The 27,751-nt window shown below is 42.0% G+C and overlaps 1 protein-coding gene across 1 annotated transcript in view; it reads right to left on the bottom strand.

Moving 5' to 3' along the window:
• Positions 1–2,842: 2,842 nt before the first annotated feature.
• The window catches only part of LOC309439516 (uncharacterized protein), a gene marked incomplete at its 3' end in the record, with an annotated part of 44,212 nt that continues 19,303 nt past the window's right edge, over positions 2,843–27,751 (bottom strand). The window contains exons 3-6 of the mRNA XM_082052183.1: positions 12,254–12,312; positions 9,380–9,411; positions 4,266–4,400; positions 2,843–2,884 (exon numbers count right to left, since the gene is read on the bottom strand). Coding sequence (XP_081908309.1) covers positions 2,843–2,884; positions 4,266–4,400; positions 9,380–9,411; positions 12,254–12,312 — 268 coding nt within the window. The remainder of the gene's footprint in view (positions 2,885–4,265; positions 4,401–9,379; positions 9,412–12,253; positions 12,313–27,751) is intronic.

The following is a 27,751-nucleotide window of genomic DNA, read 5'->3' as shown; positions in this document are numbered from 1 at the left end:
GTACCAGTGTAACTTCATGCCAGGACTGATAAGGTTGCTGCATGATTTTTGACGAGGTTTCAAGGAACACAAAGGCTGATGTAAGACTCCACCCAAAAATGGAGCCCCAATAGCCACAGGTTTTTCTCACAAACTTGGAAATGTCACTTTATTGTGATTTTTAGGAAAACACCAGATAGGCTCACAAGCAGATGGGCTCAACTTCAACCACCTTGCAGTATGGAGTTACCGTCAGTGAGCTGAAGAATACCGCTACTCCTCTGAGACACAGCAGCACATGCTCCTCAAGGGTGTCTTGACTTTACAGGACCTGTCTCTGTCATTTCCAGAAGCAGTAAGATTGTGTTTTCCCTTGGGAAACAGCAGGCAAAGCAGATTGTAGAGGTCCTGGGTTCAATTCTCAGCTCTGCTTGAGGCAATTCAGATCCTGCATCCCTGGAGAACTACAGGATCTCTTCCATGGACCTTGTGCTAATGTGTAACAAGGGACTGCAAAATTCACATGGCCAGATAGATCCTGTAGCATTGGGATCAGGGTATTTTTCTGGGGGAGAGGACAAAGAACCTGTGTCCAAGGGGTCACCCACATATTTTGCATTCAAGTCCTGGGAGCAGGGGAAAGGGCGACCCTCACAATATACCAACCAGATCCACTTTGAGCTACACCTCACTATCTTGATCAATAGCAGAGAATGAAAGCTGGATTTCTGGCAGACCCATCAGGGGCATCCATCACAAAATCCATAGCTTCATTCCCCAAACTAATGTTGCCAAAGAAAGTCTTGCTGGCTGTTGCTGAGGAAGCCTCCACAAGCTGTATCAGAGGGCTCTAGGTCAGACAACAAGCTTACGGTGTGGCTCATCACCTTCATGCAATGCATGATTTTACTGGATTATTTCCTAGAAAACCAGTATTTTAATGAATATTTGGCTTTATTTCTTTAGAAAGAAATATTTCCTCTGTCTTTATTTAAATGTGGCTTCCCATGCAGATCACTAATCTGAGCTAAAGTAGTACATGGACTGCCACAAAACGCTGAAGAACTGAGCACAAAACAAGGTATCTGAATAGCGGAGAGGGGCAGTGTGGGGACAGGCAAATCCACTTGGGCCCTTGAGCTCATACAGTGTTAGAGAGTTTAACTCTGCACAGTCTGGCTACTAAACAGCACCATACAATATCTATATTTCATCTTTAATGAGGGTGTCCTGCTATTATGGCTCCGTTTTTTTCATTCTCAGTTTCTAGAAGTAAAACAATGTCTGTTGCTTGCATGTTTGAAATACAGGAAAAAAAATGTTCAGTGGGAAATGGAATTAAAGTTGGAGAATTAACCTCATATGTGCTGTAACTCTGTACACTGTGGGAAGAACAGCGTCAATTGAACAACAGCAGTAACGTCTGGGTTAGGGCATGAGAAAGACATTGAAGCTGGCTCAGCTGAAAGATGCTATTGATTATTTCCCCTTTTTATTATTATTCCCACTAAAAAAATTGAAGTTTTGTGTATGCTTTACGTATGGCAAAAGAAGTTAACCTCCTCTGTTGCAGTCTAAGTGGATTTGACACTAAAGGAGTAGGTCGTCTGACACTTTTTTAACTCTCAGTCTCCCCTGATTATAAAGATAATGCTTCTTCCCTCCCCCCTCTTTTCCTCGAATGTCCTACACATTCCTCTGTCACCAACTGATTTTTGTCATTTGGTGTTTTTCTGCGTTGTCAATACTGTTCCAGTCCACATAAATTTAAACAGGTCTAATAATACTGGAGGGTGCCTGTGGTTGCTTTTAAAGGGGTTTTTTTTTGGCCTCTAAAAGGCCCCATCTCTGTGATTATTTTCTGCCCAGTTGCTGTGTACAAGCCAAGAGCTCAGCAGTGTGGGAGTGTGACAGTCTTGAGACATTTCCACAGCACCCAGGGGCAGTAAATTAATGCTGACATGACCCACCAAGCACATGGCAGCTCCATTGTCAAAGCTCGTCTAACAGGAGAGATTGAATTTCACACCGCGTTTGATATTAAATCTCTCCCAAGCACAAGCTGGCTTGGCTGGGTAGAAAAGACATTCAAGGATGAGCGGTGAGGGCCTCAGCAAGGGAAGGTGCTAAATACTCACTGCCCTCATTTCAAGCATTACCATCCAGCCTCCACCTGATCTCAGTGGGCAGCAGATGTTACGGTTGCGTCTGCCTTGTCCCTTATAACTGTCCCACTGCAAAACCAACAGCTCCACCACGTCCCACATCTCATCCCCCCCTCCTCTTGTTACAGCCTGCATGCTTGCTGTGTCTCCCTCCAGGACACTTCCAGCACCACCACTCTGATCTCCCGTGTCCCCTCACCTTCTGCAATGTCCCAGTGTTGTTTTACTTGTTGCTGAGCCAGGAGGAGCACATGCTGCTTTGCTGGCCAACCCAGGCTGACTGGTTGGCCAAGAAGATGGATCTTTCTTGGAAAGCAGAGAGAGATCACCTTTGACTTGAGTCGGATGCCTGAAATAAATAAGTTGTTTCAGCTCTTCACTGATGACACAGAAAGTGCTCTTTGCAATAGGGACACTGTCTTCTTATAAGCTTGTAAAACGCAGTGCTCAAAACATTACATGCAAATGATATATTTTGAAACTGAAATGGATAACTAGACAGAAATAGTCCAATCGGGAACCAGATAGAACTCCCTATTCAGGGAGTTCACCTTGAGACAGATCAACGTGCAATTTTGCTCATAGATTTTTAACTGAAAATAAAGGGCTTTCAAATCAATTTGCATAACTTTTCTCACAGGGCACTACATTTCTCCCAGTTATCTGATACCAGGCTAAGAATTTTCAGTCTTATAACTCTAAAGTACATCCGTCTCTCTAGCGAGGCCACCAATCTTGATCTGAAGACAATATGGGATGGAGAGATGGCTGTTTCTTTTGCCAGTTTTTGTTTCAAAGCTTAATGATTGTCACTGCTAAAACTCATGCTTCGTTGTCAACTTGAAACTGCCTGGCTTTCGTGCTTAGACCCTCATTCTTATTACAACTTTCTTCACAAGCTGAAAAAACATTTTAAATGCTGTTTCTTTTTCTATGTGAAGGTACATAGATGGTGTAACTAATTCAACTACTTCACTTCCTTTGGGCTTGCTGTACAAATAGAACTCTATAAGTCCCAAATGTTTTGCCTGTGAAAGCATTTTCTTTAATCTTCAAATCATTGTAATGGTATTTCTGTCAATTGTAGGCACCAGAACTGAGTATGGCTTTTCATTGTTTAGGCCAAATCCATAATAAACTCAAAGTGTTTCTTGGTTCATACCAACCCCTTGGCTAAACCATGACAGGAGAACTCAGGCTCATTAATTTTTCAAGTATGGCCACTGAATAATTCTGAATTCATTTTTGCTCTCTTCGTTCTTGGATGTACTGCATTTGGCTGCATTGCAATATGTTTTATCAACACATTTCTGCTTCTAGATGACCATCCAGTTCTCCTTCATGGCTACACTACCAATTTCAGAGTTTTCCCTAAATCTTATCAGCAACATATTTTTTTCCTTTCGTTTCACTCATTAAAAAAATCCTTACAAATACTCATATGGTTCTTATTGCTATGTCTCCCTTCCAGAAAAAACCCTGTTCAGTAATCCCCCACTGACAACAGCTTTTGGGGAACTGTCAGCATGAGATGGTTTTTATACTCTATGAAGTGCTCTGACTACTGCATGCCCATAACTCTCAGTGATCCCAGTGGAAAATGAGATCCTCAACCTGGTCCTCAGGACAATGTCAAAGAAATATATTAACAATTCTGTTGGATATTAAAAACACATTGCCCAACTCCGTGACCTGATTGTAAAGTCTGGTTGCTAAGCATGAACAATAACTAAGGCTTTCAGGATTTTTAGCATACTTTTCCTAGTAATTTTTGTTTAATTGGCAATAACCATTTTTTACATTTTTTAGATCCTTGCAAAATGTCATCGTGCATGCCTTAACAATGGGAGCAGCACCATTCTATGAACAAATATGTTCTGCGTAGTCCTTCCTTTCTGTAAAGATTACATTCACTGGCTTTCAATAAAGTAACCCAAGGCTTGCCATACCATTGTGCTCTTTTGGACAGTCCATGGTTGGTGTTTCATTCCTTATGTGAAGGTTCTCCTCTGGGAGCAGCTGACAACATTAGCACCCATGCTGTTGCCCTCTTATGGAGTCCCAACAAAGCTTTACTGGGGAAGTTGTTCTGGAAACATTACAATTCACTGCAGCTTTTACGTGTCTGGGATCCACTTTTTCTTGGGTGCCAAAAGCAGCCTCTGGGCTGTATCTATTTACCCCAGGCCATCTGGCAGAGCGCCAAGGAAATGAGGCTGTAGATGTTCCAGTTCTCCATAATCTGAGATCTTCTATCTGCTGAGGGAGCAAACCAGACTCACAGAAGGATAAATTTAGCTGTATATATGGCTTATATGACTAAAATAGCTGATGCAGAGAAGATACACCATGTCCCCCAAAGAGTGAATAAAGATCGACAACACCACTAAAGGAAAAGTATTTTTGGATGGTCACCAACAGCAACTGGAACTTTGAATTTGATTCTACATCCAATTGCAGTTTTGTTAGTTTTGACCTTATTATGTTTATTGCTTATAATAATTCTATATATCAAAATTTAGCAAAAAAATGAAACCAACTGCATCTATTGAGCGTGTAAAACATGTACAATCTATTGATTCTGTATGTGAAATGGTATAAAACTAACATTAATTATGGTTAAACTAAACATCTTGTCAAATAATTGGACTCTTGCCACACTACATATTTATGACAGAGGGACAAGAGGTAACTGTACTACCACTCTATGAGTCAATATAATGGACTGAATGTAGACATGGGATGGAGTGTGATGGGTGTGCTCAACCCCTTGACCAGACTGGCAGTGGTTTGGTAGGCTCCAAATGAGGCAAAGGCCTGAGCTGTAATCAGGCCATGAGCTCCTCCATCTTCCCCACAAAGGAGGAGAATGGTACAGCGAGCCCTGGTGCGTATGAGCTTGGAACGCCAATCATGGGAGAGATGTATGAACAACAGGTGGCTTTTCTGAGACTCATTTATCGAGGAACAAAGTTATGGACACAAGGAGTCTCAATCCTACCTTTCCTGTCACGTGTGATTTGACTACAAGCCAACCACTTTATTCCAAAAACATAACAGCCTAGGTGAGCCTTCTTTGAGCTTTCCCTACTAGGCAGTGTGGCCATATGGCAGTGACCTCCCCTTGAGTTGGGACCCCTCTCAAGGTTTCTCCTCCAGGCAGAGAGACCTTTTACCAATGGCAGATCTTTCCTAAGTGACTGATATTGTGTATAACCTTGTAGTATAGTAACTTTGATTTTGCATGCTAAATTGATACTAATGAAATGTTACCAATCCATGTGGCCATCCAATATTAATCATTATAACCTCTGTATTCCTTATCCTTGTTCCCTGTATCTCTGCCCTTAGATATAAACCATTGACCAAGTCTGAGACTATGTCTGGATCCAGCTGCACCTGGAGTCCTCTCTGAGAAGGAGTTTAGAGAGTAAGGGGATTCATTCTGAATTTTCTGACTCAATGGGAGGGTTTTCCTTACATTTTGCATCCCCAATCTTTCTGTAAATCATTCTGACTCAAGGCTAATTAAATTTTCCTCTGTATAGTCCCTTTACAGAGTAATTAAGAAGGTGAATCTTGCCATCAAACTTGTTGAATCTTGTCAAACAACTGTTAACTTTGCTAAATTCCATAAAATTCATTGAACTCTCTCATATTATTATTTTACCTCAATAAAACATATTGCTGCTTCTCTCTTTCAAGTGAGCTGCATTCCACTCATCCATGACAACATATGTATAATGAGAGAGAGAAAGAAATGTGCATATATACATGTACACACATAGTCTGGTTGATTTCCTTCCTTGAGGCACTTTGTCAACTGATTAATTACTGAATAAAGGCTGTGCTACTCAGTGATTCATTTTTTTCACATTTGCAAGCTGTAATCTAGTCTGAATCCCTGGTTGTACATGAACACTGGATTACTCACATCTGCTCAGGCAGCAGATACTTTTCTAGCATGCTATGCACAAGGTAACAGAAATATCACACTGAACTGAAGGGATCAGTGAGGTTTACAGCAGCTTCCAAACTTGGAAGCCCAGCATAAGACAGATTCATTTGTTTCCAGTTGGCAGAAGAAACTACTTGCCGTATCTTCAGTTGACAGAAATCTGTGCAGCCTCATTGACTTCTAATCAGTTAACTTCAAATGAGCTATGTGAACCAGGTGGAGATGTTAGAATGAGGAGTAAAAAAAAAGTCATCACACATCTGCGTGCCACCCCATGCCAAACTTTTTGCCACCTTGGCAAGGTGTACCATAATTCCTAGTGACACTTAAAAAAGGACAATGCCAGAAGTGATCCAACAGGCCCCTTCCTAGTGAAAAATAGGCCACTGGGATCCTTTTCTCTTCCTTTTTGCATGTAACAGTTTCTCAGTGGCTGTTTGGTAGACCACAGATTCCTCCACTTTCAAGTATGGCTTTGTCTATAATATGAGATGCAACTCTAACCAAAGACGCATGACTGCAATTAGATAATTACTCACTTTCCAGCTGCATGCCAGCCCAGAGACAGCCTGAACAACCTATCAGTGCTAAAGATCTGATAGATGAAGGCTGCTTTCAGGTTCACAGATTACTTATCAGTACTGCTCTTTGGAAAACCAGTGCTAATTTTAGACAGCCCACAACAGACAGCAATACTGGCATTACTTGTACCAGTCATAACAGTATGAAAATGCTAGTAAATCTATTAGGAAGTCTTCGGCTATGTGACTTGCTTTATTTCATAACCTTTCCTGAAGAATATTGGTGATACTATGGCAAAACTAGGCCATAAGGGTCAGAAACCAAGTATATAATAAGGAGGGCATGTGACAGCTGAGACTGCCTTTGCTTCTCATCTGTAAGTTACATTGTCAGAAATCAGAAATAATCCCCATGTAACTTAGAGGGAGAAGAAAAAAAGAAATCAAGAAGTGAAAGCGAAAGCGAAAGAGAAAAAGGAACTCTTGAGCTAAGAAGCTGGGTCAAGAAATCTAACACTGCAAGAACAAAAAGTGCTTGGATCTGTGTTTTCGCTCAAGGCAAAGGTGACGTGCCAGGTCTGGACTGGGACTAAATTCAGATACAAGTCATAAGCAGTGTTGACATTCAAGGACACTAGAATCAGCGTTCTGCTCAGATTTCATTCACAAAAGTGTGTATCAAAGTTAAACACCCAGAGAGCATACTGATGGAAATTGCTGGACCCAATGCAGTTTTCTTTTATTCACAGAAACATATAGCAAATTAAATACTCACACAACATGTCGGTGTAAATTAGTAGGCCCAGTGAAGTCTATATAAAAAGTCTGACTAAAAAGAAATATTACTGGCAACACAGGGTGTCAGCTGGGTCTTTCATTCCTAACTGGACTAATTCAGACTGGCAGCCCTGTTTGGCTGGGCTCAATGCAGGTGTTTTTCCACTTCTGGCTGCTACTTTCCCCATGAGGACAAGGGCCAGACCTCCACCATCTTCCCTGGGTGCAAGGTCAGATGTGGGGAGCACGTGGGGGTGCAGGGGGAGGCTTTTATTTGGCCAAACAACTTTCTGGCCTCCAGCTCTTGAAAAAGTTTCCACTGTCTGCCTAGCCCTCCAAACTACCCATACACTTCGGAAATTACAGCATCTCACTTTCCTGCCAATTGGGAAATCTGCTTCATTGCATTAACTGTCAGAAAACAAAACACACCTTTTTGGGGGGAATAATATTTTTGTCTCATTAATGTTGAAGTGCAGTAACTTAGGCACTGAGCAAAGGTGTGTGGTGTTTCACTTAGGACTCCACAGTAGGGTCCTATACTCAAAAGCATCAGATACACACTTCTACATTTTTATCTAGGCTGAACACCTACACTTATACCAACTATATCACTCTGGCTTTTTTTCCCCACATACTGCTCACATTTCTCCTGGATTAGTTTTCTATCGATGCCATTAATGCAGTCACATCAGGAGAGCCAGTTGCTGCAGTTCTGCTTTGTGGCCTGGAGGGTCCTTAACCATGCCCAAATTGAAGCCCTTTGGGCAATAGTTGGACCCTAAGGGATTTATTGGAAAAGTGCTGTGAATGAGCAAACAGAAAATAAATTAATGCTATGTTGATTCTCCTGGCTCTAAGTTCACCTTTTATTTGGCTTATTAAGAACTAGTATGTACTAATGAGAAAATAAGCCGGCTTCTAAAAAGGCTCTGACACATGATGTCTCTTAACATATCCAGTGAATATTTCCAAGGCACGTGTCTCTTTCTGAACAGTGGCTGCCCCAGTAAGTGTCCCAGAAAGGGGATGAACTTTGGTAGATACACTTAAGGCACACTTTCCTCACTACCCGAGCTAGAGAAACATGGGTTTAGGATTCCATTTTAAGGGAGAAAACTAACTTAAAACTGTAGGTGCCACATGTTGGCCACATGCTGGCCTCATGGGCAGAAGAGCAGCACAGGTATTTGGGCATTAATCAAACCTTCCCTCCCAGAATAAGATATGGCTGCACAGAGAAGACCTCAATATATGTAGTTTAACAGGCGAGGGAGAAAGACAAGACAAGAAAAACAAGAGAAAGCTCTGTAGCCTGGATTCATCTGACCTTGGTTTAGGTGTAGGAGATACACAGACGGCAGTCTGCCTGTCCCCATAAAAAGCAGTAATCTGAGCAAAGTGAAGCCTTTTTCTCTCTCAAGATATTAGTTCATCTCACCGAGATCTTAGTCATAGATTCGTCTCTAACTCCATTTATTATAAAAAGAGCCTATGGCAAATTCATTCCTAACTCATGCATGTTAGCAAGGTGCCTGTGTTTATATGGGCATTTATATGGGATGAAGCTATATTTGGATTGTAGCCATGAAACAGCTATGGACAGACCCTCTCATGTGGTTCAGCCATACTCAAATAGTACGTAACTGTTGTTCTTGTTCTGAATAAACATCCAACAACGATTAAAGTCCTCATCACACCAAGCTGCTGTTTTCAAAGGGAATTTCAAAATCTTTTTCCTAACAGGAGTCTCTGAACATACAGCCTTAACCTTACTCTTGCTGAAATCAATTACAGAACTTACAGGTTACTTTCGTCGAGGTTACTTGAGGCCTATAAACTTTTATGCATAGCAGAGAGCTCCTCGGACACTGGCTCAATTCAATAATTTCTCTTCCTTGATTCACCCCCCTCAAGGGCTGCTAAGCTCAGAGAAGTCTTTAACAAGCTGACACCTCCGAATGCACATTCCTGCTTACCTTGCCAAGCTGCTGGTCCCTATCCTTTGGTCCTGTGAAGATAATTTAAGAAACGTAAAGGAAACAGCACAGAGTGTCCAGGTCCTAAGGGCATCACTGGGTGTTAATGTGCCTGCCCAGCTTCCCCCGAGACCCCCATATACACCCTTGCCCATGGTCCAGAACCCCATTTCAGCTCAGCCCAGGCCTATCAGTATCAGCCTTAGTTATGGCATAGGTAGTCCTGTGTCCAGCCCCATCTTCTTTTGCTCCTGACTGGACTCCTGGGTGGACCTTGGACTTCATCCGCCTTGGGCTCCCTCTCCCCATATGCAGAAGGTGCCTATTTTGTTCCAAGTATGGGCAGGCCTTGGTCATTCAAGAAGTTTAGTGTTTTCTGCGTTTATAAGAGGCTACCTAAAATATGAAACAGTTTTTTAAAATTATGTTTTGAATTGTTTTTGTTCTTTGAACCAACTGCATGCTGCTGGGTTTTATTCTGATAGCTCATTTACATGTGTAGGAAGCATAATTTCTGGGTCATATAGATGAATAAGGTATAGAACATAACGTTCTCTGGGAACTGTGATCACCATATTATCCAGATGCTCAGTCTGGCCACGACCTGCACTCCCTTATGGCTGTGTTATTTGCTGGGACAGGAAACAACATCCAAGTCAAGGCAGAAATTGGATTCCAGGGGGTGATGGCGACAGAGGGCTAAAATAAAATACCCAGGTCAAACCTCATGTCTGTGTTCTATGAATATTACCAGGAATTCATCCATGAACTACTAAATGCACTGCATAGCCTCAAGAGATACCAACACCTCCCATTATACCATGACCACATTGAAATATTTCCTGCAATTTCTCAATGTCAGCAGTAAAGTATCAATCTACCCTACACCACCTGTGGTGATTAAATGTGCCTTATAAATGTCAAAACACTTTCCAGCATAAATCTTCAAAGGTCTGCATGAAATTGTGTTTAAAACTGTCTCTTCTCTCTTTCTGCCTTCTGTACTAAGAAAGAGAAATAGCAGTAGATGGTACAGAACTTAGGGCATTTTTTTCCACTAATGGTAGAACACAGAACTAAACTGAGAGGTCCTATCATGACATACCAAAGGTTTTTTTCTAATCAGTTAATGCACATCTTGCTGTTGCCAGTGACTAGTCAGGTAAAAATGTCCTTTGGCTTCTGTCTGCCTGGAAAATCCATCTTACTTTTAAAGTCAATTGGAAGTTGTATCTGGAAATCCTTGGATGAGTTAATCTTAGGATAGTGTTTTCCAGCATAGAAATAAACTGGCTAGGAAAATATTCTACTCTCCATAGGGTCATTCACTCCTATGTACAAAATAAAACAAAGTCTTTTATGGGAACAATTACCTCTCGAAACGTGGATCATTTAGGAGTGGTGCCTACAGCTTCAATCTTGAAAACAATTACAAGTGTAAGAAGGTCCTGGATTGAAATGGGGTTAGTGTGTAACTAAAACAAAGCACATCAAGTAATGGTCACTGTGCTAGGCACACATTCATTGGAGGGCAGAAATCCAGCCGTGCCAGCACCACCTTGTTTATCTCAGGTGCCCAGAGCAGTTTGCATCCTCACAGAGGAGGTGTGAGCTGTTCAACCACCAAGCACTGAACAACCTGTGGTGACCTGTCATCTAGACTAACTACTCTATCTGTAAAACCTGAATATTTTTGTTCCTCATCATTTCATGCCCTCACACTCCATACTATCCATCCACTTAAAAAAGACTGGTCTAAATTGCAGGGTCTTTTAAAATTTTTCCAAAGGTAGTTTGGGGTCATTTGAAGCCTTTTGCAGATTAAGTTGCATGCAGCTCTTCCCACACAGACACCTCCTTTCCAAAACAAAGACAAATGTTTGGGACTGTTGGTTCGTATGTGCTGTGGACCTCCAGTGCTGAGACTGGACATGCTGTGGAAATGCACACAGGCTGGGAACAAATCCCCTGACTGAGTTGCATCTCGAGTGAACTGCAAACCAGTTCACTTGCCTTGGAATGCTGAGAGGGGAAAATCTCCAATGGGGAAGACTTTAGCTGCCTTTGGCCACAGTTCTGAACAGTGTGTGCTGAAGGGTAGTGACACAAACAGCTCTAAGAATGTCTGGAAATTGGTGGTTTCCAGGTGCAGCCGAACATAGAGTGGATTAGTTTGTACTTCCCTGCTCTGTGCACATGCAGAAATGGCTATGGAGCCAATACAATAGACCAAAACTACACATCGATAAACCTGAGAAGCCCAAGTAGATATAATTCGAGGTCAGGGAGCTCACTTCCACCACCTCTTCCAGAAATTTCCCTTGGATAAGCCCAAAAATTCAATCCACCATTAAAGATTTCAGGACTTTCCAGCAGTCCTGGTATTTATAGCAACCGGCACCAAAGACAAGCACTTCCTTAAGCCAACAGTTATGTGTTTCATTGGGTTCAATTTGTAGACGTGCCTCTACCAAGACCACGTTCCTCCAGGAAGCCGTTGCACTCCCTCAGTCACAGACCATGTGGTGGGCCTGTGCAGAAACCTGCTTTCTATAATCAGAAGCCATAAGGAGAGTGAGCTCCACTTCATCACTCTGCCTAAATATATAAATAATCCGAAATCTGAAGTGTGTGTTGGACAGCACCCTCGGGCTATCATTTTACACCCAGCTGTTATTCTCAGAGGATTCTCAGTAAAGCCAGGAATAGACCCAGCCAGGAGTCGGGAACAGGCTCAGAGGAGAATGTCACCATATGGCAGCTCCTGACTGTTGCATAAATACATTGATTAGCTGTACTGGCTTCAGGATGTCTCTATTAAAGGACAGTAAAGTTAAGAAGAGATGTAAAATCATCAGAAAGATGAAAAAGTACCTGATCTGGCCATTCTTTTCCATTTAAGCACCTTCTTGTCCAAAGTTTGACACCGATTCCTTGAGAAAATTGGTTAATTCTGTTTAATTCCAAAGCTTAAAGACAATTCCTAAATAAAAAATGAACAGAATAATCATATTTTATTGCTATGACAACCCAGAATAGCACATTAGTAACTCAAATGACAATATTATTCCTCCTATCACATCGACATTGGCAAGAAAAGAAATGGTGTTGGAGTTTTCAATATACGTTTTCACAAAGGAAAGATAAGATCACATGTTAAACCCCACTGTGAATGCAGAAATCCTCAGAGAGTATTTTCTTTACCTGTTTAAGCAGCTAGTGAGTGGGTTTTGAACTGTGTGCTTTAATGCTGAGAGGAACCTGTTGTAAAACAGGTTTTCCCATTCATTTTCTGCCTGTCCTACAGCAAACTACTTGAACTCATTGCTCTCATGATGATGGAGTCTCCTGGCTCTCAGATCAAGCGAAAGTCTGCAGCTTTTCTCCCTCTTGAGCTGCGTTTGGACTCATCAGTCTGATGAGTGTCCTCTTCATTGTGTCCTCTTTGGTGGCAGGTGACACACCTGGAGCAGTGGGTCACATCAGGGATGGATGTGGTGGGCCAGCTAACAGGGACAGGGCACTGGTGCTAGAACATGGGGCTCCTATGGCAGCTTCCTTCAGTTGGGTACTTTGTAGAGGCCTCACCAGTTTGTGCTGGTTGGGATGTGCAAAATAAATGCTGCCACCAAAAGCCAACCACTCAGAGATCCAGCAGGACTGGGATGATAGAGAGGCAATAAGAATAGTACATCATTTATAGAATAAGACAAATGACAAACACCAGGCTGTTTCAGACCCTGAGGTAGCATTTGGTGTAGGTTTTTTGGGACTGGCTTGGGCTGACCTTCCCTCTCCATGAATGCAGAATGAACATCCCAGCATGGCACCAGGGAGCTCTATGCTGTGGTCCATACCACGCTCCCGATGAGAGGATAAAACTCAGGTTTTCAATTACTTGTGGCTGCAGTTGCTGTTTTGCGCTTCTGGAAAGACTGAAGCTGCTCACCATGAGACCAAGCCAATTTCATAGCTGGGTGACAACCGAAGAAGTATAAAACAGCAAACAAACTCATCCTGAAAAGTTTTCTGTACTGCGTTTTGGGTTCAAAATGTTCGCAAAGAAAATTCTGTTAGTTTAGGGAGCTGTTGGCCGAAACGGATACATTTTCCAGGGAAGTCAGCCAGTTTTTAAAGGAGGCCAAATCTGTTTCCACATGGAAATGGGCTCGTTTTTGGAGTATAGATGAACTCTGCATAAAAATATATTAAATTCCTTCCCCCACCCACAACTGTATACGCTTTCATGCATCTTGATGGGAGAACTGCTATTCCATCAGCAACAGGGAAATGCAATTTGAACAAGTGTAATATTATGTAACTAAAATGACAGTCATGTCAGTATGGATGAGATGGGAAAAAGAGAGAAGAAATCTGGAAAACAAAAATTACCCATTTCAGTTAGCTCTTGGAAATGCTTTTTCAATGTATCTAAGCTCTCCTGGGAGCTGCGCATGGGTACAGATAGCTTTGTGTTTCTTGTTCTTTAACAAAAATAAAACAACCCATAGCATAACTATTAACAAATGCATGGTATATTGCCATTAATTAACAAAAGGCCAATTATACAGCTTGTACAACTGTAATAGCCCTCATCCTGAGTGCATTTGGATAGCAAGTTTGCTCCAAGAAGCTCACCCTCCTCAAAGAGCATCATGGAAGAACGGAAAGGTTTTTTAATACATACTGTACCGAAGAACCAAGATGTGTCAAAAAACACATCACATGTACCAATGCCTCTCTCTGAAGTGTATGCCATTTGGAATATTGTCATTTAAATACTTTGCCTGTTTAGTCTATTTTGAATGGCTTCATTATAGGGCTGGTGGGAAATTCTCCAGTGAAACTGGAAAAAAGAATTTCAGATTCAAGATTGTCAGAATGCCCCATTTTAACCTTTTCAATGAAAGAAAAAAATTAGTAGATGTTGATACATGCACATATATTTTACAATATGTATCTATACAATATATAGCAAATTAGTAGTAACTTGACTCATATATAAAATCATAGAATCATGGAATCATAGAATAGTTTGGGTTGTAAGGAACCATTAAAGGCAAAAATTACAAAAATACTTGGAAATGATTGAAGTTGAAGATTTCAAGTGGTCTGCATTAAATGCTAAAGAAGGGATTCAAGTAAAAAAATGTCAATATTTTGGCAATTTACATGGGATAGAAACCCAAGTCTAGCCCTCCTGTAATATTACACGTCCCAGATCAATGGCATATAGTAAAGGAGATCCTGGTGCTGCCCATCATTGATCAACATGATATGAGACCTTATTCCTGTTGAGCTTGACACTATGGGGACATGTAACTGTGGCACTTGTGACCATGCTGGCTCCAGGGAAGAAAGTTGTGCACATATGTAGAAATCACATCTCAGTTACCAGCTCATCTCTTACTGAGAAAGGTCATTGCCTCATTCAGGTATTCGCTAAATATAGGAAAGGCTCAGGAAGCTGAACCCTTTGATCTTGAAATACTTGCAGGCTTGATGCTATGAAAGGATGAGGGAAACATTTAAAAAGGATCGAGGGAAACAGATGTTTGGCTTCTTCTATCTGCTACCACTAAATCAGTCACTGGCCCAAACTAGTATTTAGCACAGGTGATTTTCCACAAAGCTAATCCTGCTTTCATTCAGAGCATTCTTCTTCCAATAAAAATCCATCTGCTTGTCTAGCTTTAGACACCAGCATAAATTGTAGCTTGTCCAAATGGGTCTTTCGAGGGGGTCTCTGCACCAAGGCTGAGAGAACCACATGCTGTTTAGTGAGAAATCGCAGAGCTGCTCACAGCTTGAGCTGTCTGAGTCACCAGCTGATGAGAAACTTGACTTTTTGCTCGAATTTTCCTGCTCTTTTTAAAGGAAACTTTAAAAAACAAATAAACCCCACAGGCAAGCAAGCAAACTTTCTCATTTCATAGGCACTCCCCTCCCAGCCATGGTTAAATACACCACAAAATCCATTTTCTCATGGATTTTTTTCATTTATTTCCTGCCTGTCTCCTTTTTTTTTTTTCACAGGCATTAGTATCGTTTTCTCCTCCTGCACACAGGCTGTGAGTATTTAGTTCATCCTCCCCAACACATGCAGCAAAGGGCTACCAACCGCTACGTGCCCCAGCAGCTGCGCTCACAGCCGCTTTGCAAACAAGAAGCCACACTGGGGTGGCTTTTGCTAAGGAATGGTGATAGCAAAAGTTTTGGTTCATGAAGTATCAGAGTAAAGACACGGCTGGAAATCAAGTCAGACAGGTCTTCCCTTTGCAACCCATCAGGGTTACCCCAGCTCTAATTCAAAGTCGAAGCTCACTGGAACAGCCCTTTGTCACAGCTTTCAGCAGTTCCCTGAATCACCATTTCTCAGCAGCTTTTCACCTCTCCTAGCTAGTAATGCTCGTCAGGTAGCAGGCCCAGAGGCTTATGGACTAGTTAACAGACACAGATAAATGCTTAAAACTCTTAAGTCCATTCAGCTGTCCAGACAATTATCTACTTATGTATTTGCATCATTCTTATTAACATTATGTCTCATTAGCTCCCATGCATTAAGGGATTTTGTCCTCTGTAAGTGCCTATCACAACAGAACAAAAAAGTAATGTCAACATTTGTTCCTATTTTTCTTATAAGTAAGTGCCAGGTTCTTCTGATCATGAAAATAGTTTTTTATCTTGAAAATGCTACAAAAAACATACTGTCAACAAAAGCAAGTTTGTACTGGAAAGTTTACAAGTTCAACAAAAGTAATTCTGCTGCTTAACAAAACTGTGATTGCAAAAGAACTCAAAACATTTATACTGCCATGAGTGTAATTTAAGGATATATAACCTTTGCTAAACCTTTTACGGACAAAATGGAGCTTCACTCTCTCTATGATAATGCCTTTCAGGTTGCAAAATCTAATAAGGTATTAGCAGTAAAAGTGTATTTTGAATGCTAAAGTTGTATTACAGTACTGCAGCTTCACAAATAGATGAACAATTTCATAGCATAGCCTTCTGTAACTTTTTGAGTTGTTTATCATGGAAGATTATTGTAAGACATAATTTGTTTATCAACAGCATATAGTGTAACTTTGCTTACACCATATAATTCAGTTCCCTGCAAAGTTTTACAAACAACAGGCAACATGTCACTATATTATAGTAAATAAAGCTATGATAAAATTTGGGTTAACCCAGACTTTGTGTAGCAAGACAGAGCAATTCTTATATCTTGGAGACCAGTACAGACCATGAACTGAGTTCATGCAAACCAATTTCATCAAAGCTTAGTCAGGGTAAAAAACATGAGAGGATGTTTTGCTTCTCTCCAATTCTGAGCAAATACTCAGAGACTTAAGTGTCCCTAGAGATGAGAAAACATACTCGGTTCAGGGAACTACAGCTTTTCACATCCCCAACTAAAAAAAGTTCACAGATACCAATAAAATACCTATCTTTTGAAATAAATTACTAAAAAAAAAAGTCAATATTTTGATATGGAACTTAAATCCACACATCATTTCAGCTTAGGTTTCTTTTAGGAAACTCTGTTGTATGATCACCAGAAAAATCAAGTGATTTTTTTTTCCTTTACCCATAATATGCTTATTTTCCACAAAGGGTAATACGTGCTCTTCTGTTCATGGCCTTATAGACTGCAACTGGAGGTGAAAGTTGTTTTGAGCTAAAGGAGTATATGGCTGATGTATTGCTTCCATTTATTATTTGATCTCATTCTATTGTGTGTTTCCTTATGGCACATTAAATAGGTCCGTAATCATGGGGAACAAGATAGAAAGGGTAGGGCAAGTATTGTATTTCCTGCCTTGGCTGGTGCATAATTTTTGTTAGAGCTTATTTTGAATCACAACTTCAAGATAAGGATCCAGCATGAAGGATTAGAGATACAGTGTTCTGGGCTTAAACCTACAGATACTTTGGTTTTGTATGTAAGCAACATAAAGTGTTAATACACTGTCCACTTTTTTATAGCTGAAATATTTGAACTTTTGTTTAAAAAAAAAAAACGGGGAAATGATACAGTGGTGCTTAAAAAAGTTGTTTTTCCAGCTCCTTTGGTACAACAATTGTTTGATATAAACTTGCATGACACTGTGAGCTTCCTCTCTGCTAATAGCCCAAATGTTCTTTTTCCAGCAGAAGGAAAGTGCCTGTGTCCAGGGTGAGATCACACTGGCTGCCCCAGAACGAAGACCCCCACCGCGGTGCCAAGGCAGGGCTTGCCAAGCACACTGAGCGCATGCGGAGTTTGGCACGTACAGAGGGTGGAAGAAGGGATATGTGCGTGGGGGGGGAGCGGTATTTTTTAAAGCAAAAGCCATGTACAGTGTAGCCTGTAAGGGAAAAGAGGATATGAGATGGAAAATGAACTGCAGCTGTTTGCTTATAAAGAAGAACAGGGTGCATTTTGCTGGCCCACAAGCCCTGAGTGCTCGAGTGAAGATGGAGGAGTTTGCATCAAAGCGTATGAGAGGTGGCAGAGGTTTCATCCAGCAGAGGGCATGGAGAAAGGGCAATCTCCAGCTGAGACCACGGCAGATGGCCAGGAAAAGAGTCAGCAAGAGGTTCAGAGACCAGCATCCCTGCTCCGCTCCCAGGAAACACCATTCCCCTTGCAGGGATGGACACCCCGAGATCATAGAATAGTTTGGGTTGGAAGGGACCTTCAAAGCCCATCCAGTCCAACCCCTGCCATGAGCAGGAACATCTTTACCCAGCTCAGGTTGCTCAGAGCCCCATCCAGCCCGGCCTGGGATGTCTCCAGGGATGGGGCATCCACCACCTCTCTGGCAACCTGGGCCACTGTTGCACCATGTCCAGCCTGAATCTCCCCTCTTTTAGTTTAAAACCATTATCCCTTGTCCTGTGTGGACATCCCACCTCTGGCCATGGGGTTGGGCAAGGCAGAGGGCAGCATACTCTGGCAGCAGGTTCCCAGAGGTGAGAGGGCCAGAGCCATGCTTTGATCAAGATGTCTCTGGTGATTTGGGGGAATTAAGCCTGAGGAAGTGAAAGAAAAATTTCAGTACAGCCATGTGGCTCTTGAAATAATCGAAACCACTTGAGAAGCTGCAGGTTAGGACAGGTCTGGAGATTTCAGGTTTCAGTAAAATCTCCAACTGCTTCTTGAGGTAGCTTGTTGAAGTGGAGATCTTGCCAGGCTGTTACTCATAAAAAGAGTTGAAAGATCCCAGAAAAAGGTCTTGCCTAGAAAACAGTTTGCATAAAGTCAGGTCATCCAACATTTTCACAGCTTCAGCTGCCTACTGTAGGAGGAGTCCATGACTAACTCCCAGCAGTATCTTTTATACACATAACACTGTATGTGTACAAGAAAAAATGTGTAATGGACCTAGACCCAAACAGACCCTGGGGATCTCCAAGACCTTTCATCCAGGACTTCAAGTGCAGATGGAGATGTGTGTCCCTTAGGATGGGCCTCCACAAGCCAGATCCTTCTATGTCTGCTGTCAAGGGGACACTGGCAAGGACCTTGCCTGAAATGTCCCTTTCCCCACCTCAGATACCTCCTGGCAACCCTGCAGCAGGTCCCTCTGCAAGACCAAGGTCCACAGCTCTGAGCTCCTCCTGGGATCGGTCCCTCTGGTCTGCAGAGACCCTCATGGCATGGCCAGCGCTCCCTGCCTCCCCCCACAGAGCAGGAGCAGGCACACCAGCAGTTATCACACTCAGCAAATGCCCTGCAACACCACTTAACCACTCTCTGGATTTCTCACTGTGGCCGTTCTCCAAAACCACAGACATTTGGTATCCATACGCTTTGTCTTGGTCTTTTTGCTTCAGTAGCCCTCAGCAGGCCTGTCAAAGCAATAGTGTAGATGTTACAACAGTAAAATGGTGGAAAGTGTTGAAGCTCTTTCATGCCAGATGTGCAGTGGTTAATTTGGGATGGCAAGAAGCCCACAGTGGCCAGTTCCTGTGTCCTGTCCAACAAGCGATGACATTCTCTGATTGCAAACATGATCCTACGCACCTCAGAGACAATTTTAGTCACAGGCTAAATTGTATAAATCTGCTTTCATGAAAGATAAAATCTTCCCTTGTATTTTTTTCCATTGCTCAATTAACTATTGTTTCGCTCAGCATGTTTTAATCATAAGTAAGTTCATTAATAGATGTGCTCTTTGGAATCATGGGGGACTCTGTGATACGATGGCATTAATCTTTTTGAAAAACATAATTAATATCATTTGTCCCTTAAAGTCATCCACTGTGTCCCCCTGGCAATTATAAAACTTAATTTCATGGTACTGAATGAGCTCATCCAGCTAAAATGACTACAATGCATGCCTGTATAATATTGCTGTTAGTTGCATCCTATTTATTTATACTGTTCATCAGCCACTACTACAACTTTTTTGTGAGCATATTTGTCCTTTTGCTGTAAAGCCACCAGCTCAGCTGGCTGCTCTCCACCTGGGTATCAGGAGAACTGTCCTACAGAAGGATCATGAAAAAAGAAGGAGATCTAGAAATCCCTAAACTGGGAGCTTTTTGATTATTCTTTTCAAAGTAACCTAGGAGTTGTTTTACGACTAAGGCCTTGTCTGGTCAGAAGGAGTCCCACTGAATTCAGCAGGCCTGGGGGTGTTGCTGAGCCCTGCCAGTCTTCCTACCAGCCCCACTAAAACAAAATTCCCAGTTTCTGAGTGAAGAGGCACTTTTCTCTCCAGAGCTGGAAAAGTGAAATTGCAGCATTCCCACCCAGTGAGAGGCTGAGCCATGTCCATTGAAGATTCCCAGCACAGGACATATTTGAATATATTAGTATATCTTTATATTTTCCCTACAGCCACTTACATCTTCCTATCTAGAGCCAAGATTCAAACTTCCAAAGAATTTGGGTTTACTTTTATTCATCCTACATTTTCAGCAGTAAAACAGACACTGCCTTTATCTCCTTTATAAACCAGGCTGAGGACCACAGACGAACATTCCTATCCAGAGGTGAGATAACTTCATTTTTTCATGAGCGTACTGGAGAGCTGATGTGTGCTCTGAGCAGGGTTTGTGGGTTTGCTTTGTTTATTCTGTCCATATTTGGATGGGAAGAGGCATAGGCAGTAGATGAAAGTAGCTCATATAATAAAACTGGGTTTGGATGAAACTCAGCAGTATATTACTGTTTCATTTTAGCACTCCTGAAATAGTAAGGCCTTGTCAAATTCAGTCCCAGAGGAGAAGACCAGGCAGATTTCAGTTTCAACATGTGCCACATAGTTGCACTTTGCCATATTTGCTCACATTATGGCATATATGTGTGGAGGAAGAGGAGAAGAATTTTCCCATTTCTAAGCTGTAAAATGTCTTTCAACACCTCTGCTCTGTACTGCAATAGCAATATATCATTCCTGGTCACAAAGCGAGGCAATTACATGACTGCAGCTGCTCTATCTGCAAATATGGCGATCCAAAATGTGGATCCAGTTCAAATTTAAGCATGAGGAAAGTATTCTTGCTTCTTAAATTCTGACTTGTGTCTCCAAAATGCCCATTGTTGCTACCTCTTTCATTTCCAGCTATGCATATATTACTGAATATATGACTGCAACCTTATCCAACATGGTTTTTGGCCAGAGCTTTGGCTGGTCTTTCCACAGGCAAGTTGCACTTTGAGACTGCAAGTTGCACCAAGAGAAAAAAAAAGTGAAGTGTTTAGCTAACAAGGAACTTTTATGACCCTTGAGAGCAAGGAGGAGCAGTCAGATGTTATCTACTACCTAAGGACACTGCTATTTGCAGTTTTGGATGCCAGATCTATCTGATGAAGGATGTACAGGAGAGGAATGGGAAGCTGCACTCAAAGGTGGTGATGTTGGAAGTTAACCTGGACTCTGAAGTTAAGGGAAGAGGCATAGATCAGAAGCATCTTTTGCCCATTTCTGGCTCAGTCTGGTCAGAGCAGAAGAAACAACCATCCTTCACATGCAGGGATGATGCTTCTCCTGGAGGCCAGAATCTGGATTTTAGCAGCAAGCAGGCTCCTGGGAGCAGAGTATCCCCACAGCCCCAGGAGTGTGAGAACCAGTAGCATCTTCAGGTGTTTCTCCTGCCTAGGTTAACTGCATGTGATGAAGAAATGCAACCATCTTACTGAGACCAGCCCAGCATACAAAGTCAAGTTGTCCTACTAAACAGAAATGAGCAGGTGTTGACCTGAATGTTTCTCCCAGCTGTGCCACAACATAAGGAAATTTTTTTTTTTTATAATGAGGGTGCTAAAATACTGGCACAGGTTGCCCAGAGAGGTGGTGGATGCCTCAACCCTGGAGACATCCCAGGCCAGGCTGGACGGGGCTCTGAGCAACCTGATCTGGGTGAAGGTGTCCCTGCTCATTGCAGGGGTTTTGGACTAGATGACCTTTGAAGGTCCCTTCCAACCCAAACTATTCTATGGTTCTGTGATCAGGAAACCCTCTGTGCCAGAAACACTCCCTCTATAAAGAGGGAATAACATTTCTTTTCTCCCACGCCTGGACTGTCTAGGCTACTTAAGCACTTGGACAGGGATTTCATCGGGCTGGAGCTTTGCAGATAAGAGCTCACAGTGGGAGCCCCCAACCCAGCCAGGGCCTCCCGGCACAACAACAATACGGATGATTAGCCGTGGTGAGCGGTCAGGGCAGGCAGCAGCCCTGCCTCTTGTCTGGCTCACACCGTGCACATCAGGGCTCCTAAATATCTCTCCTAGTGATATTCACAGAACAGACAGAGACACAGATGCTGCTGACCCAATACAAAGAGGGTGAGGCAGGTTTTCATCATTGCTTCTATTTGGGCATGCAAGTTTAGGAATATTGGAGAAATAATTCCTCAGCTGTGTCTCAGGCACAGGCCAGAGCAAACTCTCTGCTGACTGCAGACCTATTGCAGAGGAGGTTGCCTCCTGGCTCTCAAAAAACTGGTTTAAACTTCCTTTCAGTGTTTTTGCCCAAATCTTCCTGGCAAAGGTCGGATGTCCCTGCATATCCCTCTCCTCCGCCTGCTCCTGCCTCCCGCTCCCTCTCCCTCCATCTTCCTTCCCACAGCCGTGGGAACAGGCTTCATCACTTGAGAAAAATGCCCTGCTCATACCCCCCGCTGGTGCTTGAAGCAGACAAAAAAAATTAAAGTCTTTTGAGCAGAGAATCCTTGTCAGGACAAGAAATAATACTGACCTCAGTGAGGATGGCATGTACCGCCGGAGAGGTGGTTCAGGCTGTGTGTCCTGCAACCAGCTGTCTGCGCGACTACAATACAATGTGGACTATATGGAATATAATTTCCTTCTCCATTTACGTTTAATACAATGGCTTTGGACCACACATTATTAAAAAAGATGAAGTCTAGGCACTTGGCTTTCATTAATGGCTTGTTACTCCTCTAACACTGTCTCTTCAGTGCAGAATAACAGGGTGATTTGTGTCTCTCCCAAACACTCCCCTAGACTCCTTCCCTACTCTGCCTGAAATTTGCTACTTTAAAAAAAATAATAACACCTCTGTATAACTGTGGGAGGACTGGACTCACATGGGTGGTCTGTTATAATGAAGATAGAGTATCTGGGAAAAATATTTTAATGTGTTTTTCTTCTAATTGAGTTTTTCCAGCGTTTGGGATAATTATTTCTACCAATTAGCCCAGTGGTATTGTTAGCTGGAGGCAACTGATCCTTCTTTAGGCCTCTGACAGAGGTTTACAGTATGCACAATGGTGCATAGTCCAGTTTATGAGAAAAAAATTGCCCCTCTGCTCCCAAAACTATAGGAAAGGACTCCATTGTGAGACAAATATTTCCCATGGAAATTGTCCTGAGAAGCCTCATAAAGGTCCAGGTTTCAGATAAAAGAAAGTGGGTGGAGATTTTAAAATAAAGCTCAGGAAAAAGAGGGTTGTGCCTGAGGGGGAGAGAGTGGCACAGGAGAGGGGAGGCAGCGGTCAGACTAGATGAGGCACAGAATGGTTTTGGTCCTTGTACCCTGCAATATCCCAGAAGAGTTGCTAAGCCCCATGACTCTTGTGACCAAGCCTATCCCTAGCAGTGAACAAACAGATCAAGATTTAATGACAGTAAATTCATTCAGAGTACATTTAAGCCTTTCTTTACAAACATAAGGGCTAGACAGTTGTTTTTCCTAATAAATGAGAGCTGAAAGATTATGCAGTCACATCAGTGCCGGAGAAGTGGCCTTGGGCACGAGCCTGTAGTGGCTTTGCCTTACATCAGCCCTGAGCAGGAAGGTTTTTAGCAGCCTGCAGAAGGAAGCTGTTAATGTTGAGAAGAGAGGGCTGGCAAGAACTCAGTGCCAAGACCCTTTGGCAAAAACACATAATTGTCATAAAGGTAAAGACTAGTGAGGAGGAGTGTATGAACTGGTAGAAAATAGGCACAACACTGGGGAATTTTAAGCCAAGTCTTGCAGGACTGAAAATCTCTGCCTGCGCAAAATTCAGTTAATGAAAGTAGAGGAACTTTTCAAGTCAAAGATGAACGAGGCCTTTACATAGCCCAACATGCAAATGACCTGGTGATGATGGCTATATAAATATGGATTCTTACCTACATCTAAAAAATAAAATCTCCACAAGTTCTTAAAGAAAGTAGGGAGATAAATGCTCCCTTTGTAGAAATTTCTCAGTGAAAACTTTTTTGTTAGAAATTGCTCATTCCTGGAAAAGGAAGCAGAAGAGCATCAGGAAAGATGCTTCTGCATTCGGGACAGAGCTCATGGGCTGCTCCCTGGTGGCAGGAACACCATTTACCCTGGGACACCCATGACCTACTGAAACCCCTTGTTTTAGGTACACTTTTACATTGCCACTGCTTGTCAGCATTAGAAGACCACCACTGTATGCACGCAAGGCCAAGCTGCCATGTCTCTGGCACAGTCCCAGCATGGGATGGAGCCACAATGGTGCTCAGAGGCTCAATCACGGGCATTGCCAGAGTTGCCTGATGGGTACCAAGGTTTTGCCAGTTCAGTATCTGCCCCTAGACATGCAACTACAGCCAAATAAATCTTACAGCAACTTTTATTACTAGTGTAGGGAAAGTATAAGAGAAAGTGAGTGAAGCTTGTTGTGAAATTAAGCCACGGGGGAGATTTTTGCAAATGGGAAACAAACACCTAATGCTCCTACAGCAGGAAAGTAGGTACAGCACGGTGGAATGGGATTATATAGAGAAAACCTGTAAAGATAACTTCTTTTATTATGTTTTTATATACATGTTTGTCCCTATGTTCCTTCCTTTCCTTCCCTGCCTGGTAAATCCTTCCTATAGTGGGATGGTCTCTGAGTTACTGTTAGCAATTTCAGTGCTTTAACAAAGAAGTAGAGAATCTATTACTAAGATAAAAGCCCCAAACAACCATTTTAGCATGTGCTAGAAGCCTTGGCAGCAAGTCCTTTACACCACAAATATATCCATACAGAGCCAGGAGGCCTGAAACTTCAATGGGGTCACTCACATGGTGACACGGGAGGTACAGCATAGGGATTTAGGCTGATCTCCCTGAGGATTACAGATCCAATTCATGAAAATATTGGAAATACGAGTTATCCACAACTATTGCTTTCACTATGACACCTCTTTCTTTATTAAACTTTTTTTAAAACGTGTAAATAAATATCTTTAAGGAATGTACCTCTATTTGACATTGCTTTTCCATGGAAGGAATGGCCCCAGTTTTTCCAAGGACTGAAGGTCCTGTGGGCAGAAATCAGATAATCCATCTGCCTAGACCATTCCCAATGTCTGTCCATCTCTCTGAACTATTCTGCCAAATCTACGGTAATGGAGACTCTGCAATACTCATTGTTAATCTTAATTTCATCTCAAATGTGAGAAAATAAAGGTAAGCATCTCTAAGGCAGAACTGCATACAAAGGAGGTTTCCTAACTTGAAAAAATATTTTTTGATCTTTCTTTCATATTGTCACTTGTTCTACACATTTCAGATCAGCAGTATCTAGTGTATGGATCTCAGGTTTAACTATCTCAGACCAGTTTGTACTGGCTTTTACAAAAGATGAGCAAGCTCTATTATGGCTCCAGGTAGAAAGGGGTTTTTGCTGAGATCACACCATAATAAATTGCCTGATGTTTGTTCTAGCAGAGTTTTAATAACCTTAAAAGATGAAAAAAAGATAAAATCCCTACTAAAAAATCTTGGAGGAATCCCTTAAAAAGAGAGGTCTGTCTCAGATTATAAGAAAGTCCCACTGTGATTTTCCACAAGCTCCTACAAAGAAGCTTAAAATAGTGAATCGGGCAGTAGTCAACAGGGACACCCTGGACCAGACCTAATGTACAACCATGGAAGACATTTTTTAACATGTAAGCCAGTATCAGATGCTTTAGAGAAAATTCATGCAGCTGTGGGATAATCTGCCTGCTAGGAGAATTTAATCCTAAATCTTTATACTGAAACATTTAAACCCTGAAGAATGAGGTCTGATAATATTTCCAAGTCTCTAGTTTTGTTAGCTTTAGAGTTATAGTTCTCTCTGCACTTGCTATCAATAAAAAATGTCCAATTCCTAGTTGAACCTTGCTAAATCCTTGGCTTCAAAGAAACTTGGTTTCAACAGTCTATCTAGACTTTGTCAGTAAAGGTAAGGGGAAAGAAAAATCTTCGCAAGTGCCTCAGATATCAGAACCAGCTCCAGGAGAATATAACACTGGGAAAGATGAAGAAGCATAACTTCAAAAGGTCAGAGAACAAAAGTCTGAAACAGCTGAAGAAAAGCCATTTATCACCCCAGAGTTTTAAGATCACTGGCAGAAGAAAATAATTTTTGAAGGATAACTGCTTCCACCATGTAAAAGCAGGTTTTCATTGGTAAATATGCTAACCCAGAGCTGTTTAATATCACTTTTGCAACAGATGTTGGCTACATTTGCACACAGGAACTCCAGGGTATGGTTGAGGTGGATGTAAAGAGTCGTGAATGTAAGTATTCAGCAATACTTTACAAAGCACTGTAGCTTTCCTGCAGGCAGTGGGTCTCTGCCAGTTGCACAAGATGAAGATCTGTCCTACTCATGAAAAGCTTCAGATCTTTGGGAAAAGAAGTGGGCATGTGTTTGGAGTTGGGCTCCCTGACCTAAAAACCCAAGGAGACTGTGGCAAGATGGAGCAGCACATCTGAAAATCCTCCAGATAACTATAGGTCATAGCTCAAAGATGCACTGACGACCACATTTAGTTCTTTTAAAGAAGAAATTGTTTATATTTCTAGAGGGCATAATGGAAAAGGGATCTTAATTTTGCATTCTTTTTAGGAGGCAAATAAGGGCACCACTAATGGGAGCCCTGCTTCTGCTTAAGACGTGAAACCAATCCTGAATGTCTGGGTAAAGTATAAGCTGGTCTAAGGCAGTTAAAACTTACTATCAGGACACTGTATTTTAAGATTAAAATACATACAATCATTCATTTCTCATTCTGAACAGACATTTCTGGGCAAAAATGTGGTGTAAGACCAAAAGAGACCACCCCAAGTTAGGGCAATACCCCACCTAGTCCTTCCTCACCAGTATCAATGCCTTAGCAAAAGGAAACACGGCACATGTAGGTCAATTATTTCCATGATGTACCCTCTCGAAGTGCATTCATCTGGGGATTTACCAAGCAGGAAGAACATTTAATAACTCTTCATGGACTCCTCCTCCTTGAAAATGCCTTTTTGAACTAATTTAGGATTTCAGCCTCCACATCATCTCTAGCAATGTGTTCCACAATTCCACTGGCTGGAAAATTAGTCCTTTGGTATAATTTATTTTTAAACCTCATAGTTTGACTGGGTGTCCTTGACTTTTTGGGTTGTATCCGCCTTCTCCACGATGCTCAGGATTTTATGTGTCTCCACTGCACTGCTTTCAGCCACCTCACTTCTAAGCTGAAGGGTCACAGTCTGTGCACCAAAGTTGTTTGCGTTCTTCTCCATCCTTTTTGCCTTTCTTTGTGCCAGTTCTCCTCTATCTTTCTGAACACAAGGATGACTAGGATTACACTTCATATCCAAATTAGAAAAAGACCCACTATTATGTATATGTTCTCTTTTTGCCCCAGAAAAGTGCATTTTAAAACAAGATAATACAAGATTTGCCAAGATCTCTGTAAAGCCTCATTGATTTCATTGTTTCTTCTTGTGCACTCTCCACAATAAACCAGTATTGCAGGACTATATCCTTAGACCCTATAGACGTGGCTCTTTTTCCAATATACTTCAAAGTAAAGCCCTCACTTAGTTTAGCAGGCCTGTTCGCTTTTGCACTTGAGTTGTATAATTGTTAATCCAAAACATCCAGTCTCAACGATGCCAAGCACTTTAAAATTAAAATACACC

Source organism: Streptopelia decaocto, assembly GCF_964273445.1.
Source record: "Streptopelia decaocto genome assembly, chromosome: 4".
NCBI classification, from domain to species: domain Eukaryota; kingdom Metazoa; phylum Chordata; class Aves; order Columbiformes; family Columbidae; genus Streptopelia; species Streptopelia decaocto.
This window is presented reverse-complemented; position numbering and strand designations above follow the sequence as displayed.